A 19,860-nucleotide genomic window follows, 5' to 3' on the forward strand; every position below is an offset into this window, starting at 1 on the left:
AAAAATTGCTTGGGAGTAACTTTTAATCTGAAAAAGACAAAGATGTCCTGAGTCACATTAAACATGTTACTGTGATTTGGGACTATAAAAACTTGAAGACAAAAACTGATGAAATGGTTTCACTAAATATATAACATTCAATGAGAAAACTGCTTAACTAAATGTGAGAATTAAATAGATCTGTGAACTTTATTTCCTCAGTAACCATTTTTGTTTTATGTGAAATGATTTCACATTTAACTTTTGCCTAAATTGTAGCAGCATGTCATTACTTTACTTTGAAGGGTATTTTAGTGTTGCAAAAAACTGCAAGTAAACCGTTTAAGTAATTCTGTCTACAGTAGTAATAAAGTTCTTGATGCTTTTTTAAAAAACAGAATTTAATTATTCTTTCACCTAAGTTAATTTATCAAACACAACATTCTTACTTTACTGAGCGCAGTCTGATAAATTAGTCTAAGATTATTATAAAAATAAAGTCTGAAAATATCTATATCTATCTATCTATATAACAGACTCTAAAGAGATAATACTGTCAGAAAAAAATTAAAGTAATGCTTTTAATTAAGTTCATAATCCCAACCTGAAATGAAGCTTTAAATTCGTAAGTGAAAACCGAAATAGCCACACCTAAGACTTCCCAAACACCCAAGTTTTGATATTTACAAATCTTTTACTCTTTTTGAATTACAGATTTCTAAAATTAAGTTATCAAAAAATACATTCTACTAAACATTTGCTTTTAAAACTTGATTCAAAACTATTTTAAAAATTATTTTAAATGGAGGGGATGAACCAATTTGGGATACAATACATATATACACAGAAATGTCATAATGAAACTCTCTTAAATAAACAAAAGTGTCTTCTTTTCTAAAAACAGAGGACAAAAAGGTAAAGCAGGTCTTGTCTGAGAGTTGGTACAGGAAGGGGGAGAATATAAGGAAAGAGTGAAGAAGGGTGAATATTATAGAAATACTATGTACTCATGTATAAAAATGGGGAAATGAGACCTGCTGATACTACTCTAAGAATGGAGGGAGGGGGAATAAAGGAGAATGATGGAGGGGGAAATTCAAATATGATACAATGTAAGAATTTTTGTAAATGTCACAATGTATCCCCAGTACAACAATAATATAATAAAAAAAATTTAGACATTGAGATATTTCTGTCATAGGTAATGTACTTATCACATAGCCATCCATGCAGAAGGCTAGATCTCAGAGAGACAAGACACAGAGGAATAGATGTATAGGGGACATAACCACGTAATTCTAACTTGGTTTAAAAGGAAGGAAGCATTATTTTAAAACTAAATGGAAAAGAAGGAAAAATTTCTGAGGACATTTAATTAAAGTGTACCCACTTCTGATGGCAACTTAAAGAGAAAAAACAGTGAGTCCCACAATAGTTTTAACAATCAAAGTCTATTTGTTTGAACACATAGTCACAATTATATCACCATTATGTTAATTCTGTGTGGTCTCTTAAAAACTAACTTATTTTTTCATCTCTAAATCTGCCATTGCAACATCATGTCCTCAACAAATGTTTAAGGTTTATGGATTTCTTTCTTTTTTTTTTTTTTCCTTGCTTAAGTGATCCATGAAACTATCCTGTGGCAGCTAATCCACAGATTGAAGAGTTCCTAGCTTCCAAGACAAAAAATTTACAACACTGTCTAAGACTGTTCCTTTTAAGCTAATAAGACTTATAATAAAACTTTGATTTTACATTAAACAGAATCTTAATTCACATAATTCCAAGTACACTGTGAGAAATAAGTTTGAAAACAAAGGAAAGATCATAATACAAGAAAGCTGAAGCAGTAATGTATATGCCATTTACCAGCATCTTCAGTAGTAGGTACCAATTAATTAATCACAAAGCAAAAAAGAAATTATTTTGGGTTTAGCTTTTGATTCACTTCATTCTGTTCCACTTTCACTTGAAAACAAGCAGTGAAGTACAAAGATCAGAAAATTTTGTTTGAAATGTTGTTCTAGTTGTGCAAGACCTCTGTTTCCCAGGTAATCAGCAGAGGGGCTATAAAATTACAAAGAGGTTAATGTCTATTCAATACCTGGATATAAAGCAAATCTAATTTGCACTTATTGTTTAGACACTGCCAATGTTTCTCTGTTTTTATAATATGGGATGTTATACAATCGCAGCACTGGGCTCAGAGCATACCCAAAGGAATTCATTGTCAGAACAGAAATCCAATTTTAGAGATGGCTGGTTAGCCACTGGGGAGCATTCCATTTCTTCCCATATAGTAAAACTACCCTGCTTTGGTTAGGACTTACATGTTTCCTTCAATAAATAACAATGATGGTCAGCAAACTTGTATCACGTTAACTCTAATATTATCTGTTACCATAATCTATCTATGGAGCATTCCAAAACATTAAATGAGCTAACAACATATTCATCTAGTGTTCATTTAAAAAGCATCATACCCATTTGAATGTTCCAGGTGCTTGGCCAGGTGAATATCTTACATACCTCCTCTGCAAAATGCAAAGAATATTTCCTACCTCCGGAATTACTGTGAGAATTGAATGAGCTAACATTTGTAAAGCACCCAGCATGTTGCTTGCAGTATTGCACTAATGCCCAATTTGGAGCAGCTATTTCATTTTCATTATTATTCTGAACTATCTTGAGCCACTAAGCACAAACCATAAAAAAAATTTCTTATAATAAAGAAACACAAGCTAAGAATCAGTAACAGTTAAAGAAAAAAGTCAGAAATCAGAGAAATTTGGAAGGAAAGAAAATTGCTGTCATTAATATTTAAAAATGTAGCAGACTTGTTTTTTGTTGGTTTCTTATTGGTTCCTAGTAACACCTGTGAGTAGAGCGTACAGTAAAAGAAAAACAGTTCTCATCCCCAGTAAGATCTTTGGCTCTTGAACATTTTGTGGAGATTAAATTTGTCAATATCAAGGAGATCCCAAGATGGCAACCAGAGGGAGGAAGCAGAAAGCATGCTTCCTAAAGTAAAATCTTGGAGAGACGCTGGAGATACACCTTGCAGGAAAAACCACCAAGAAAAGGCAAAACTTTGACCCCTCCACGCCTCCAACCCACGCATAGCATCCCCACTTCACATTAAACAGAGAAACCAGGGGGTCTCCCGTGCCTCCAGACGCCAGCTTCTAACCTGCTTGAGAGAAGCAGATCAGCAGGTGAGCTAAGTGGCATGTGATACTCCCACAGACAAACCTGGGACAAATCAGCATAGCGCCATGGACAGACTGACTCCCACCCAGGGGAAAAAACAAACTGAATAATAAACAAGCAGTTAGAAAAAAAAAAAAAAAAAAGACACATAGCAAAGAGGGTGGGGCGCCCAAGCTCCATAGAGTGGGGGAGGGGCACTCCCTCACGTGAACTGTAAATAAACAAGCCGGCCAGAGAAGGCAGGAGTGGCGCACCCACCCAGCAACCTTGGAGAGGGGAAAGCTTGTAACAGTGGCTAAAGTGTGGCACACTCCACCAGAGTGGGGGTAAGGGCACTCCCCATGCAAACTGCAAATAAACACACTGGCTGGAGGAGGCAGGAGAGGCGCCACCTCCCCCAGTGTGCTTGGAGAAGGAAAGGCTTCCAATGGTGGCTAAAGTGTAGCACGCTCCAATGGAGAGTGGGAGAGGGGCACAGCCCCACGTGCCCTCTAAATAAAAAAAGACTGCAATTGCAGCAGGCAGGTAGGGCTGTATACTGGAGAAAACAAAAAGGGCATGCATCCAGGAGAACTCTAAATAAAAAAACCCTGCAGGGCCAAGTGAGTGTAAAGCTCATTCCTGAGATCTGCATAAATAAAGCCTGCAGCAGCAGATGGCTGAAAGTAGCTGGCAGGTGAGCCACAGCCTCAGATAGACATCACAAAGCTGTCTCTAGACTCTTTTTTTTCTCTTCCTTTGATGAGACAACAACAGAACTAGGACTGGATGCTGAAAGACTAACTGACACTGTACTGCATTTGAACTTGGGATATTTTTGTTGTTGTTGTTTTGGTTTGGTTTCTTCCCCTTTGCTGAGACAACAACAGAACTACTTCTTAGACACCAACACCAGGACTGAAGGCTGAAGGACTAACACCAAAATTATTAAGACTGAAACTTTATTGTATTTGAACTTGGAGATTTTTTTATTATTATTATTCTCTCTCTGTCTCTCTAACACCTGTTTAGCTTACCATTGATTAGTACACTATCTCTCCCTGTTTATATCTTTGGCTCTGTTTTTTGCTTATTTGTTTGTTTGTCTGTCTTCTTTTGTTTCCCTTTTTCTTTACCTTCTTTGCTTTCCCTCTGCTCTCACCCTTCCATTCCAGATATCACCATTGTTATTGTTCCAGGCTACACAATAATGAATTACACAAGTACAGAGACGGTAACAATAGCAAGGGCAATGATAGGAAGAAAGAAAAAAGAGGGAAACCATTTTCTCTCCCGTAATAAATTAGTACAGGGACCAGAAGGAAATGAAGAAAACAGATACCCAGATCCAGACTTCAACAAAATGAAGATAAATGATGCCAAAGAACCCAATGAAGCCCACAAGAACAACCTCAAAGAAGAAATCCTGCAAGTAATCAATGAGAAATTTATAGAGATGATACTGAATATGGTCAACCAAAATGTCCAGAGACACTCAAGAAATTCCAAGACAACAAAAATAGAGAATTTGAGAAAGCACAAGAACAAATAAAAGAAACTATAGAAGCACTGTATAAACAGCAAAGTGAAACAAAGAACATGATAAATAAAGAGATAAACAAACTCAGAATGAAAATAGACAATATCAAAGAGGAAGTGACTCAGGATATGGAGAACCTCAGAAAAAAGAATGAAACAGAATTGCAAAATAAAATGGAAGGCCAATCCAGCAGAATAGAACAAACAGAAGACAGAATCTCAGAACTCAAAATGAAATGGTAATTAAAGGAAAAACCAAAGAACTATTAGTTAAAAAACTCAAGACCTGTGAAAAGAAAATGCAAGAACTTACTGACTCCATCGAAAGACCAAACCTGAGACTCATAGGCATTGAAGAAGAAGAGGTGCAAGCAAAAGGAATGCGTAACATAGTCAACAAAATAATAACAGAAAATTTCCCAAATCTAGAGAAAACTGTGCCCATGCAGGTACAGGAACCTCCAGGAACTCCAAACAGACCTGACCAAAATAGAACTACCCCATGACATATTATCATTAAAACAACAAGTACAGAAACTAGACAAAGAATATTGAAGGCTGTAAGAGAGAAAACACAAATAATATACAAAGGTAAACCCACCAAAATCACAACAGACTTCTCAACAAAAACATTACAAGCAAGAAGAGCTTGGGGTGAGGTCTTCCAGGCACTGAATGAAAATAACTTCAACCCTAGGATACTCTACCCACCAAAACTATCATTCAAAATAGATGGAGCAATAAAAGTCTTCCATGATAAGCAGAAACTAAAACAATATATGACCACAAAGCCACCACTGCTAAAGATTCTTCAAGGGATTCTGCAAAGTGAAACCCAACATAACCATGAAAGGGCAGGCAGTACTACACTACACAAAAAGAAAAAGCAAGAAAGTAGAGAGTAACATCGATTTAGCTACACACAATCAAACCTTCAAATAACTAAGCCAACTAAATAACAGGAATCACCACATACCTATCAATACTAACACTTAATATTAACGAACTTAATTCCCCCATCAATAAGCACTGTCTGACAAACTGGATTAAAACAGAAGATCCAACAATTTGTTGCTTACAGGAGACCATCTCATTGACAGAAATTAAACACAGGCTTCAGATGAAAAGCTGGAAGAAGATTTACCAAGCCAGTGGCCCCCAAAAACAGGCAGGAGTAGCAATACTTATCTTGGACAAAGCAGACTTCAAACTTACATTGATCAAACAAGATAAAGAAGGACATTCCATACTAATAAAAGGGGAAATACACCAAAAGGAAATAACAATTATCAACCTATACGCACCCAATGTGAATGCACTCAATTTCATCAAACATATCCTGAAGGACCTAACAGCATATATTAACTCCAACACAGTGGTCGTGGGAGATTTAACACCCCACTATCATCAATAAATAGGTCATCCAAACAAAAAATCAATAAAGAAATCCTAGATCTAAACCATACCATAGATCAAATGGACCTAGTTGATGTATACAGAACATTTTATCCAACTTCTACACAATATACATTCTTCTCATCAGCCCACAGAACCTTCTCCAAAATAGATCATATCCTAGGGCACAAAGCAAGCCTCAGCAAATACAAGAAAATAGAAATTAAACCATGCATTCTATATGATCACAAAGCAATAAAACTAGAACTCAACAACAAAAATAAAGATAAAAAACATGCAACAGCTGGAAACTGAATACCTCATTGCTTAATGAGCAATAGGTTATAGATGAAATAAAAGAGGAAATTAAAAGGTTCCTGGAAGTCAATGAAAATGAAAACACAACCTACCGGAACCTATGGGACACAGCTAAGGCAGTCCAGAGAAGAAAGTTTATAGCCATGAGTGCACATATTAAAAAGACTGAAAGATCTCAAATCAATGACCTAATGATACATCTCAAACTCCTAGAAAAACAAGAACAACCAAATCCCACAACAAATAGAAGCAGAAAATAATAAAAATAAGAGCTGAAATCAACGAAATAGAAACCAAAAAAACCATACAAAGAATTAATGAAACAAAAAGTTGGTTCTTTGAAAAAATAAACAAGATCGATAGACCCCTGGCAAACCTGACTAAAATGAAGAGAGAAAAAACCCAAATCAGTAAAATCAGGAATGCAAAAGGGGAGATAACAACAAACACCATGGAAGTCCAGGAAATCATCAGAGACTACTTTGAGAACCTCTATTCAAATAAATTTGAAAATCTTGATGAAATGGACAGATTTTTAGATACTTATGATCATCCAAAACTGAACCAAGAAAACATAAATCACCTGAATAGACCTATAACACAAAATGAAATTGAAGCAGCAATCAAGAGTCTACCAAAAAAGAAAAGTCGAGGACCTGATGGATTCTCTGCTGAATTCTATCCAACCTTTAAAGAACTAATACCAACCCTCCTTAAACTGTTCCACAAAACAGAAAGGGAAGGAAAACTGCCTAACACATTTTATGAAGCCAGTATTACACTTATCCCAAAACCAGGCAAAGACACCTCCAAAAAGGAGAACTATAGGCCAATTTCCTTAATGAACATCGATGCAAAAATCCTGAATAAAATAATGGCAAACCGAATTCAACAACACATCAAAAAGATCATTCACCACAACCAAGTAGGCTTCATACCAGGAATGCAGGGGTGGTTCAACATATGAAAATCAGTAAACATAATAAAGCACATTAACAGAAGCAAAGAAAAAAACCACTTGATCATCTCAATAGATGCAGAAAAAGCCTTTGATAAGGTCCAACACCATTTCTAAGAAAACTAGGAATAGAAGGAAAGTACCTCAATATTTTAAAAGCTATATATGACAAACCTACAGCCAGCATATACTTAATGGAGAAAAACTGAAACCATTCCCTCTAAAATCAGGAACTAGACAAGGATGCCCACTATCTCCACTCCTTTTCAACATAGTACTGGAATTCCTAGCCAGAGCAATTTGGCAAGAAGAACAAATAAAAGGAATTCAAATAGGTAAGAAACTGTTAAAATATCCCTATTTGCAGATGACATGATCCTATACCTTAAAGACCCAAAAAAACTCTACTCAAAAGCGCCCAGACACTATTCAACAGCTATAGTAAGGTAGCAGGATATAAAATCAACATAGAAAAATCATTAGCATTTCTATACACTAATAATGAACAGCTGAGAAGAAATATAGGAAAGCAATTCCATTTACAATAGCCTCAAAAAAAAAATCACATACCTAAGTGTAAACTTAACAAAGGATGTGAATGACCTTTACAAGGAAAACTATAAATTTCTGAAGAAAGAGATTGAGGAAGACTATAGAAAGTGGAGAGATCTCCCATGCTCATAGATTGGTAGAAACAATAAAACTGTCTATACCAATCTACATGTTTAATGCAATTCCCATCAAAATCCCAATGACATTCATCAAAGAGAATGAAAAATCTACCATTAAATTTATTTGGAAACCCAAGAGGCCACAAATAGCCAAGGCAATACTCAGTGAAAAGAACAACACTGGAGGTAGCACAATGCCCAACTTCAAACTATATTATAAAACAATAGCAATAAAAACAGCATGGTACTAGCACAAAAACAGACATAAAGATTAGTGGATCAGAATAGAGGACGCAGATATGAAGCCACACAATTATAACCAATTTATCTTTGACAAAGGCACTAAAAATACACAATGGAAAAAAGCCTCTTCAACAAAAACTGCTTGAAAAACTGGTTGGCAGTCTGCAAAAAACTGAAACTAGATCCATGTTTATCACCCTATATCAGTATTAACTCAAAATGGATCAAGGACCTTAATATTAGACCCTAAACTCTAAAGTTGGTACAGGAAAGAGTAGGAAATACTTTGGAACTAATAGGTTTAGGCAAGGACTTTCTCAATAGAACCCCAGCAGCTCAGCAACTAAGAGATAGTATAGATAAATGGGACTTCATAAAACTAAAAAGCTTCTGCTCAACAAAAGAAATGGTCTCTAAACTGAAGAGAACACCCACAGAGTGGGAGAAAATATTTGCCAGCTACACATCAGACAAAGGACTGATAACCAGGATATATAGGGAACTCAAAATACTAAATTTTCCCAAAATTAATGAACCAATAAAGAAATGGGCAAGTGAACTAAACAGAACTTTCTCAAAAGAAGAAATTCAAATGGCCAAAAAACACATAAAAAATGCTCACCATCTCTAGCCATAAAGGAAATGCAAATTAAAACCACACTAAGATTCCACCTCACCCCAGTTAGAATAGCCATCATTAGCAACACCACCAACAACAGGTGTTGGCAAGGATGTGGGGAAAAAGGAACCCTTTTACACTGCTGGTGGGAATACAAACTAGTACAACTACTCTGGAAAAAAATTTGGAGGCTTCTTTAAAATCTAAACATAGATCTGCCATGTGATCCAGCAATACCACTCTTGGAGATATACCTAAAAGAATGTGACACAGGTTACTCCAGAGGCACCTCCACACCCATGTTTATTGCAGCACTATTCACAATAGCCAAGTTATGGAAACAGCCAAGATGCCCCACCACTGACAAATGGATTAAGAAAATGTGGTATCTATACACAATGGAATTTTAGGCAGCCATGAAGAAGAACGAAATGTTATCATTTGCTGGTAAATGGATGGAATTGGAGAACATCATTCTGAGTGAAGTTAGCCTGGCCCAAAAGACCAAAAATCGTATGTTCTCCCTCATATGTGGACATTAGATCAAGGGCAAACACAACAAGGGGATTGGACTATGAGCACATGATAAAAGCCAGAGCACACAAGGGAGGGGTGAGGATAGGTAAGACACCTAAAAAATTAGTTAGCATTTGTTGCCCTTAACGCAGAGAAACTAAAGCAGATACCTTAAAAGCAACTGAGGCCAATAGGAAAAGGGGACCAGAACTAGAGAAAAGGTGAGATCAAAAAGAATTAACCTAGAAGGTAACACACCCGCACAGGAAATTAATGTGAGTCAACTCCCTGTACAGCTATCCTTATCTCAATCAGCAAAACCCCTTGTTCCTTCCTATTATTGCTTATACTCTCTCTACAACAAAATTAGAAATAAGGGCAAAATAGTTTCTGCTGGGTATTGAGGGGGTAGGGGGGAGAGGGAGGGGGTGGAGTGGGTAGTAAGGGAGGGGGTGGGGGCAGGGGGGAGAAATAACCCAAGCCTTGTATGCACATATGAATAATAAAAAAAAGAAAAGAAAATGTGGTATTTATACACAATGGAGTTTTATGGAGCCATGAAGAAGAATGAAATGTTATCATTCGCAAGTAAATGGATCGAACTGGAGAACATCGTTTTGAGTGAGGTTAGCCGGGCCCGAGAGACCAAAAATCGTATGTTCTCCCTCATATGTGGACCTTAGATCAAGGGCAAACACAACAAGGGGACTGGACTATGAGCACATAAAAGCGAGAGCACACAAGGGAGGGGTGAGGATAGGTAAGACACCCAAAAAACTAGATAGCATTTGTTGCCCTCAATGCAGAGAAACTAATGCAGATACTTATAAAATGACAGAGGCCAATAGGAGAAGGAGACCAGGAACTATAGAAAAGGTTAGTTCAAGAAGCATTAACTTAGAAGGTAACACACATGTACAGGAAATCAATGCAAGTCAATTCCCTGTATAGCTATCCTTATCTCAACTAGCAAAAACCTTCCTATTATTGCTTATACTCTCTCTTCAACAAAATTAGAGATAAGGGCAAAATAGTTTCTGCCTGGTAGGGAGGGGGTGGGGGGTCGAGGGTGGGAGTGGGGGAGTAAGGGAGGGGGTGACAGGAAGAGGGGAGAAATAATCCAAACATTGTATACACATATGAATAAAAGAAAAAGAAATTAAAAAATAATAATTTGTCAATATCAAAAGTTAACAAAAAAGGGTGGGTGATGTGATTCAAGCTGTAGAGCACCTGCCTAGCAAACTTGAGGCCTTGTGTTCAAACCCCAGTACCATCAAAAAGAAAAAAAGCCAACAAAAAGATTTCACTTCCTCTGGCTATGTAATTACACTTGTAAAAAATGAGATTTAAGGAAATAATCAAAGATGCACAAGGAGGAATACTACAACCAAAAATTTTTAGAAGTTAAAGACTGTTTTTAATATAAATTCAGATACATTATGGTATATCTATTTGCTATAGTTATTTTAAATGTCAAAAATCAGAAAATTACACAAATAATAGAATGTATTTAAACATATGCACATGAAGAAAAAAAACCCAGAACTAAAATACTAAATGTTAACAGTTAAATAGTAATGGGAGTTAAGTCTTTTATTTTCTTATTCTTTTCTGTTTCTTCCAAATATCTTACATTAAACATCTCTTACTTTTGTAACTGGAATATTTTTATTTAAGGTTTTAACTGTCATTGAATCCAAATTAATAGAAACTTGCTATTAAAATTTATTAATATGACCCAATGTGATATTTATGGTCTCAAACAGCTATAAGAATATGTTATTAGCTATATATACAGTACAGGAATAAAAGTAAACTGTAAATGGCATGCTTTAGTAGTGGAAATAGAAAAGAAGCAGTAGGACCGGAGATATAGATCATGAAATATGAAACAGAAAGATGAGATAATTTCAGAAGTACACGTAGAACAAGTGCCTCTTACTACCTTATTCAAGTTACAGAAGTGTTACTGCAAGAGTTACTGCAGCTGCCAGGTGTTGCGGCTCAAGCCTATAATCCTAAATACTGAGGAGGTGGGACAACTGTGGCTTGAGAGATCTGCCCTGCAAAAAGGTAGCAAGATCCCATCTCAAGTAATAACTGGGTATGGTGGTGCACCTGTCACCCCAGCTTATGTGGGAAGAGGAGGATCATGGTCAAAGCCGCTCCACACATAAATATGAGACCCTATCTCAAAAATGATCAAAGCAAAGGGTTGTGGGGCATGGCTCGAGTCATACAGCACATGCCTAGCAAGTGTGATGTCCTCGATTCTCAATTCAAACTCCAGTACCAGGGGAAGGATTGGGGGAGAAAAACAAAAATAAAAACAGTTACTGTCATGACTTAATAATAAAAGAAACTAAATAAAGATGGAAAAGGAAAGAAAGAGACACAGAAAGAAATTTGGGAGAAACTGCTGATAAATTTAAGAAACAAGGAGGTAATAAATACATGAAGAAATGTTCACAGTCCTTAGCCATAAAGGAAATGCAAATCAAAACACTTAACATCTTGATGGCTATCATCAAGAAAAAACAACAACAAATGCTGGTGGGGGCGGGGGGGGGGGGGGGGGTAGGTGTGGAGCCAGGAGAAAGTATATACACTTTTGGGGAGAATGTAAATTAGTATAGTCACTATGGAAATCAGTCTGTAAATTCCTCAAAAAATGAAAAGTAGGAATTACTATATCATCCTCCTATACCAGTCTTGGGCATATGTTGAAGAAATGTAAATTAATAGACAAGAGAAACCTGCATACCCCTATTTATAGCAGCACTATTTACAACAGCCAACATATGAAACCAGCCTCAGTGCCCAAAATTTAATGGTTGGATAAAGAAAATATGGCATATATACACAATGGAGTATTATTCAGCCATAGAGTAGAATGAAATTATAGCATTGACAGGAAAACAGAGGAACTGGAATCACCATGTTCAGCTAGATAAGCCAAGTTCGGAAAGACAAACATCACGTTTTCACTCATATATGAAGTCTAGACCTAAAATAACAGTAATAGGACATGCTTATAAAAGGGGAACTGTGGGGTGGGGGGGAAGAAAAGAAAGGGCAGGGAAAGGAGAGGGTGATGGGATGAATATGGCTGAAGTACATTACATATAGCACAATGAAATCCACTCAAAACTTTAAAATGGGGGATGGAAGAGAGTTAAGAAAGAGGAATACAGATGGGGTAAATTTGATCACAATACACTGTATGCATGTATGTTAATATCACAAGGTACACTTACTGTATGTGAATGAAAAAATTTAAGTGAGAAGCCACCATGATGACATTTCAAAAACTAGGTACAAGTTTCCTTTTCCTCCCTATATCAGTACAACACTAACTTTGAGAAAGTTCACATTTTCTTGCTTAATTTTAAAATGAGTTTCCTGGCAAACCACGAGTTTAAGTAATAATGAAAATCTGCTGCCCCCTGCTGGTCATTCAAAAATCTCCAAATGAAGTAGTCAAACCAAGGGTTAAGAGTTCATTTTTAGAGAAAACTGCATTTCTAAACAATTGAATACATTTTTTCTTCTTTAAAAATATTCATATTTTAAATACCCAAAAGCTTGACAATTTTAAAACAGGATACACAAGCTTTCCCCTTTCCAAATTCGCTAAACAAGCTGGGTAATTTAATTTAAAAATTTCTTAGCTTGTTTTGAATTTGAGCTACCAAATCCTTTGTATTAGAATATAGTCAAGGAAACAAAAATATTTTTATTATAAAAAGATAGCCTCAGCATTTAAATTATAATAAGATTTTTAGATTAAAACAAGGAAAATGCTGAGCTATAAAGTACAGGGATTTTTTTTAATTGAAATAGCAACGAAGGTAGATTAGTATGTCTTTTCTATCTAAATTATTTTTCAGTGTAAAATCATATTCATATCTACTTAGTTGCATACTTGTTCTTTAACAGTCATCCAAAACTATTGTGTAGAGAATATTATCTGTAATTTGAACTTTTCTGTAGTGAACCCTAAATTACTGTCAGGTTATCTTCTTGCCATCAAGAAGAGAACAGAAATTAAAAGAAAGCTAGGAAGTATTTATGGTGTTACTTTTTTCTGTTCTGGTTTCTTTTTTTAAATCATGCTGACCATAAAACTTCAAAATAAGTATTCTCATAGCTACTAGCAGGAATGTAAAGTAGAACAAGCTTTTGGGAAACATGGCAGTAAGTATAAAAGGCCTTATTAAAAAAGAGCACACCTTTCACTTCTAAGAATCTATCTAAAGACAAAAGTCAGAACCCAAACTGCCAAAAATATGCTTATGTATAAAGGGAGGCAAAAAAAAAAAAAAAATCAAACAACCTAAAATGAATAGCACTAGGTGAAAAGTAAATGAATTTTGTACATCCACAGGGTGGATTACTGTAAAGCTTCTTAAAATAATATTTTAAAACATTTTAATGGTTAAAAAAGTTGGGACTATCATATGTAAGATTTTAAAAATCTGAAGTAAAGCTGGGTGTGATAGCACATGCCTGCAATCCCAGCTTCCCAGTACTTGGGAGGCTGAGGCAGGAGTGTCACAAGTTCCAGGCCACACAGCAAAACCCTGTCTCAAAAAAATTTAAAAAAAACCTGAATGGAAAAAGCACAATACGATCAGACAGATAAATACATAGATGCGTTAATACACAAAGAAAAAGAATGGAAAAAAACAACCAAAATCTTATGTTTATCTACAAGTGGAGAAAAACATTAGATTTTTATCCTTATTCTTAATTTCCCCAATTATCTACAGTTGAGTACTTTAAAAACAGAAATGTATTCCAATAAAAAATCTGGTATTTCTGTTTAAAATAGAACCTGTAGATTCATTTTTACTGAGAATAAATGGCAAGCACATCCACACGTCTAGAAAGTCAGTTTCTTTTCTTCTGCACGTGTTTCTTACCACACACATGATGTATGACAGTATAGCACCAGAGGAGCCAATGAGTGCGCCCACGATGGTCAGCAGGTTGTTGTTAAGCAGGAAGCCCTCTGCACACAGAGCCCAGCCTGAGTAGCTGTTCAGTACAGTGATGACAACAGGCATGTCCGCACCCCCAATAGCAGCTGTCAAAGTCACACCCTAGCACAAAAACCAAAGCAGAACTCAAAATTAATAATACAGACATAAAACCTCTGACATTTAGTGTCTTGGTTCTTAATCATTTCAGTTTTCCAATTAGGATAGTTTCATATATGATCCACTTCTGGTAATGACCACATCTTCTATCAGACCAACTGTATCACAGATGTAACAACTGTAACCACTGAGCAACTATCCCCTCCAAGCAAAATTTTCCCAAATAAAAGCAATGGTGAACAAACAAGCAGAAACTGAAGACCAGTCTTTGGAAAAATGTATTGACACAAAGTGAATTAAAGCAATGGCAAAAGGTTTCTTAGTTCTGTTTCATATAGGTGTATGAAGTCCATCTACCATCACCTTAATCTCTTTCTTTCACCTTCCCACTACCACTAGTCTCCCCACCCCTGCACACACTGCCTGTTTTACATTCCTGGTTTTCGTTATTAATATTTAAGCTGATGTTCAAAGGCGTGCTTCAATGTATGCCCACTGTGAGTGTACTTTACTTTGGTCTGGTTCAACCCCTTCCATTACTCTCACTTACCCCTTTACCTCCCACATCCCCCCCCATTTTTCAACAGCCTTCAATACACATCCTTATATCCTCTACCTTCACATCTTATGTTATGCAATATTACTGATGTGCTATCATTTTCCTTTCCCTCCTTCCCCAAGTTCCATAAAAGAATCTTTCAAATATCATATCACCATTTCTTAAAAAATAATTCCTAAAGTTTTACATGTCTGTACTACATGTTTGATTTTGCGACTTTTAAGCTCTTCTGCCTTATTTGATTAGAAATATGAAAACATTTTTCTATTGTTTAAAATAAATAAGACAAAAATCATTACTATATAAGAGAATGATATAGTTCTCTTATTATGTAAGAGAAGAAATTGGATCAGTATTCACATTAAGATGGAATCTTAAGTTATTTTTCAGGGTTCTAAAATTTCTGTATTAAAATCATGAACTAACTCAGAACTGCCTGAAAATAAGTATCATTTTTGTACTGTAAGTCTTGAGTTGCTGAATCAAGGAGTCAGCAAGTGTTTAATAAGCAATTACTATGATTACTATATACTATATTTTAAGTATAAAAATTAAACTCTGTATACATAGTATATATCAGTGTAGAAAGAACATAAAGAAATCAGTGAACAACACAGAATTGCATATAACATCTTACACTGATACAATAAAATGCTAAACACTGATATAATAAAATGTTATCTATAATATACAGACAACAAAAAATACTGTTACACACATATGTACAGGAAAGCAATGCAAGTAAACTCCCTGTATAGCTATCCTTATCTCAACTAACAAAAACTCTTGGTCCTTCCTATTATTGCTTATACTCTCTCTTCAACAAAATTAGAGATAAGGGCAAAATAGTTTCTGCCTGGTAGCGAGGGGGTAGGAGTGAAGAGGGAGGAGGCGAGGGAAAGGAAGGGGGCAAGGGGAAGAGGGGAGAAATGACCCAAACGTTGTATGCACATATGAATAAAAGAAATTTAAAAAACTGTTACATATCAATACACTACATGCAAAAATTAGAGGAACATCAAGCCTATAATGAAAGGCTGAACTCCTTCACTGGGCACATGGTGTTTATTAACTGCACTTTATTTTATATAATAATTTGATTTGGTACTCTATCTTCCAATGAATGCGAGAGCAATTAATGGGCAGTGGCTATCTTATATGTAATATCAAACTCCAAACACTATTTTTGTAGACGTAGTTAATGAAGTGGACACTCTTGACTCTTTTAAACTCCTATTCACCAACACATTCATCCAGTCCAAGCAAAACAAGATGTCACGTGACAACTTTTAAACAATCGGTTAAGAGAAATTGATTTTCTTCATATCTTCTTCTGTATTCTCTAAATTCTAAAGAGATGAATATGTAAAAACATTTTAAAACAGGGGTCTGGAAGAGATAAAAATATAATTAGATTGTAATCTAACAAAATATTCCCAGTTCCTTGCTTGGTATGTGCTTTTCCATCTCTAGCTTCTTCTTACCATGACAGCAGAGAGAGCTGACACAGAGCCCAGACAGGTAATGCCAGTGGTAAAGCTGGGGTCCACCATAAATGGGATTATCCCACCCACACTAGCAGCCAGCAAGCCTGCATTAAGTAAGTGCCTTCCAGGTAGTAGGAGAGGTGCAGACTTCAGGATACCTAGACCAAAGCACATGGTAATCAAAATCCAGGCTATGTTGTACAAAACCCCCTCATACATACACTCAAGAGTATGTCATTTAATTCCAAACTTCAAAATTTAGTATTATAATAAAAACATGACATATAAACTCTCACTTTATATCACTAGATATGAAACAACAAAGAATGAGTTATTACACGTAACAAACATTAATGGAGACAGGAAAAGTTTGGTTCAACTTAACTGTTCTTTTCCCTGCTTTGACACATTATTTCTTTACTCTGTCATGGAATCTTAAAAAAGTTATTCCCCCTCCTCCAATACCAACACAGAAGTTGTTAAGTGTGGTTTTATTTATTTAAAACTTCAATACAGGTCCTGGTACATTAGCATTTCTGATTATATCATCTGAGCCCAAAGGAGAAAATCCTTTGTAGTTAGTTTCTTCTAAAGAAATGACAAAAATGTTTTAGGCTTGAAGTTCTTTTATGTTTGTTAAGTTTCATGGAAGTTTCCCACTTAATGACTTTATTACTGAGAGGCAAGACCAGATTTTTTGATCACCATCTAGTTTCTCTGGGGATTCATTTGTTTCTGAAAACAGCCTTTCTGGATTTTTCCTCCACTTCCATTTTCATGATTCACCACAGTAGTAGCAAAAGTTGCTGTGGTAGAACCCTAAAAATACATATTTGTTTTCAGAATGAATATGACTTACAAATCACACGAACTTACTCAATAAGCTTCTCTCTATTCTAGGATGTATATAAAGTTCATTTATGTGAACTCTACATAGACATTTCTAAGCAAAGATCATGAAGATGTTACTTTGTCACATGTATCAGCAAATGTCAACCAGTCCTACACAAATGTCTGTGTTCTAAATTTCCTCTATTAGCTGTCTGCAGAAGAAATAGCTACAAAACCTTGGCAATCGTTAAGAATCAATAAAAAGGAACCATCTTTATGGGGGGGGATCTTTTATATATCTCTGAGTATTATGTAACACTCTTTACCTAACAGCTTCTATTGGGAAGGTGCTTTATGAAATTGAAATGGACCCGTTAATAGATATTTACCTCTTCATCACGTTGAATCACTTACCCTGTAATTTTCCATAGGCAACAAGAGACCCACTAAAGGTGACTCCACCAATGTAAGTGCCAAGGTAGGCAACAATCTTGGTGAGATTTGCTGTAGCATCCATAGCAAAATGTGGATACTCTATGATGTACTCAGCTATACAAGTAAGTACAGCTGCTAATCCCACTAAACTGTGGAAAGCAGCAACTAACTGAGGTAAATCAGAAATCTGGATGCGTTTGGCAATCGTCAATCCTATTGGAAAACAAAGGTCAAAGTGAAATTAAAACAACAGGCCTTTGAGAAGCAGTAACAACAAATCACACATAGAGTTTCCATCAGTGGCACCAATAAATATTACATAGTTCCCAGTAGGGGCCAAATATTCTCTACAGAGGCTGTACAGAAGGTAAAGACATTGGCTACATATCTATGCTGTTTCAAAATAGTTGGTTTTCTCAACACACCTAATGAAGGCCCAACTCCAAATAATGCAACATATGCTTCTTCCTTTCACAAACTCCAAACATTCTCCTAGCTGAGAGTTTCTTCAAATTACCTAAAGCTCTACTTAGATCCCTTTATATTATCCCTACTGAAAGAATATTCCAGGCCTACTTCTCTACTAAAGCAAATGCTTGCTCCCAAGCACATAAAAAATAGATGGAAAGTGGGTGGGTGAGAGCCAAGTCCAAAAGTGAAGCAATGCAAAACTCTGGGCAGTGAATGCCCAAATTAGGAGAGTCTGAAGGGGTTTCTCAGCTATAGGTAAGTCAATAGAAGGAGTGGAGCTCAGAGTACACACTAAGATCATGTCTAAAGAATTTCCCACCATGAACTTACAGCACAGTCATTTTCCTTCAAATGCCTTCCTAGGAATTGTAAAGAAAGAACTCAAAACTTCCCTGGGGAAGTATAAAAGGAAGCCTAAAGCTAACACTGTGCCAGAAAATATTCAACAACCAGTTCATAGGGGAAAAAACTGTGTGGATATAAATACATGAGTCTGATATAAAGGAATAGGCACATAACTTTTAAATAATAAAATATACAATATCCTTTATTCCAAGTTCCATATAGATTACCGACTTTCATAGAATACTTTTATTGACTTTTGCTAAACAACTCTTGTACTTGTAGCCAACCTAGTGTTTGCAACTGATAAACAAGCATACATAAAAACTTCCTACCTAAAAACTTAATACTTTTGCTTTCATTAACAACTATGACAAAAGTAAAATATTATGTTTATGGCATGTATACATGTAAGATGTATGTGAGGATTTCACCCGTTTGTCAATCATGTAAGATACTTCTTCACTGAATCTGATAACAGTTTGCAAATAAAAGGATACTATTTGTTCAATTTTTAGGCTATTCACAATATGACTATAGCCCTCACATATTTTAAGCATCAGTTGCATTTTTAATATTTTTCCATCTCTTTCTTAGGTCTGGATAAGAAATAAAACAATAAATCAAGCCCAGATTTGTAGCATGTGTTTTATTTTCATGGTATAAATACTTCTACCCAGGATAAATGCAACCTGCCAATGTGGTGTCATTGAATGAGGAATTGGGAAGAAATTCACAGTAGCCCACTACTGCATAGCTTTTCCACTATTCATGTACCATAGATTATAAATAACCTAAAGGGCATAGTAAATAAAGTCTAGTAAATTCATTAAAATGGTATGTGTTTTAGTATTATTATCTTTGCTTTTAATATGATTACTTAGCTTATGCAATTTAATTTTTAATAACAGGTATACTTATAAAACAGCTCACACAATTCCTGAAAACTTAACAACAGCCCCAGCCCACCACTGAACAAGATTAAAACAGTGGTTTCTCTGTTCACCATGTGCTTCTCGATCTTTTAGCAGATTTATAAAGCAAAATCTTCTGCTGTGATTTATAAATAGCAGAACAAAGGATAAGCCCATCTATGGTAAAGATATTCTAATCCCCCTTCCTATTATCAACTTACTGGGCACAGTCAATAAAGGAAAATAAGCGCTGAGCACCAGGTGGAATATTAGCCCTGTCTTCAAC

The 19,860-nt window shown here is 35.8% G+C and overlaps 1 protein-coding gene across 4 annotated transcripts in view; it reads right to left on the reverse strand.

The window, feature by feature from the left end:
• The window catches only part of Nnt (nicotinamide nucleotide transhydrogenase), a 95,799-nt gene that overhangs the window by 25,208 nt on the left and 50,731 nt on the right, over positions 1 to 19,860 (reverse strand). For all 4 annotated transcript variants that reach the window (XM_074077514.1, XM_074077512.1, XM_074077513.1 and 1 more), the window contains exons 15-17: positions 17,827 to 18,060; positions 16,579 to 16,739; positions 14,359 to 14,538 (exon numbers count right to left, since the gene is read on the reverse strand). In XM_074077514.1, the coding sequence (XP_073933615.1) occupies positions 14,359 to 14,538; positions 16,579 to 16,739; positions 17,827 to 18,060 (575 nt within the window). The remainder of the gene's footprint in view (positions 1 to 14,358; positions 14,539 to 16,578; positions 16,740 to 17,826; positions 18,061 to 19,860) is intronic.

The sequence above is a fragment of the Castor canadensis genome, chromosome 6 (genome assembly GCF_047511655.1).
Source record: "Castor canadensis chromosome 6, mCasCan1.hap1v2, whole genome shotgun sequence".
In the NCBI taxonomy this organism is placed as follows: domain Eukaryota; kingdom Metazoa; phylum Chordata; class Mammalia; order Rodentia; family Castoridae; genus Castor; species Castor canadensis.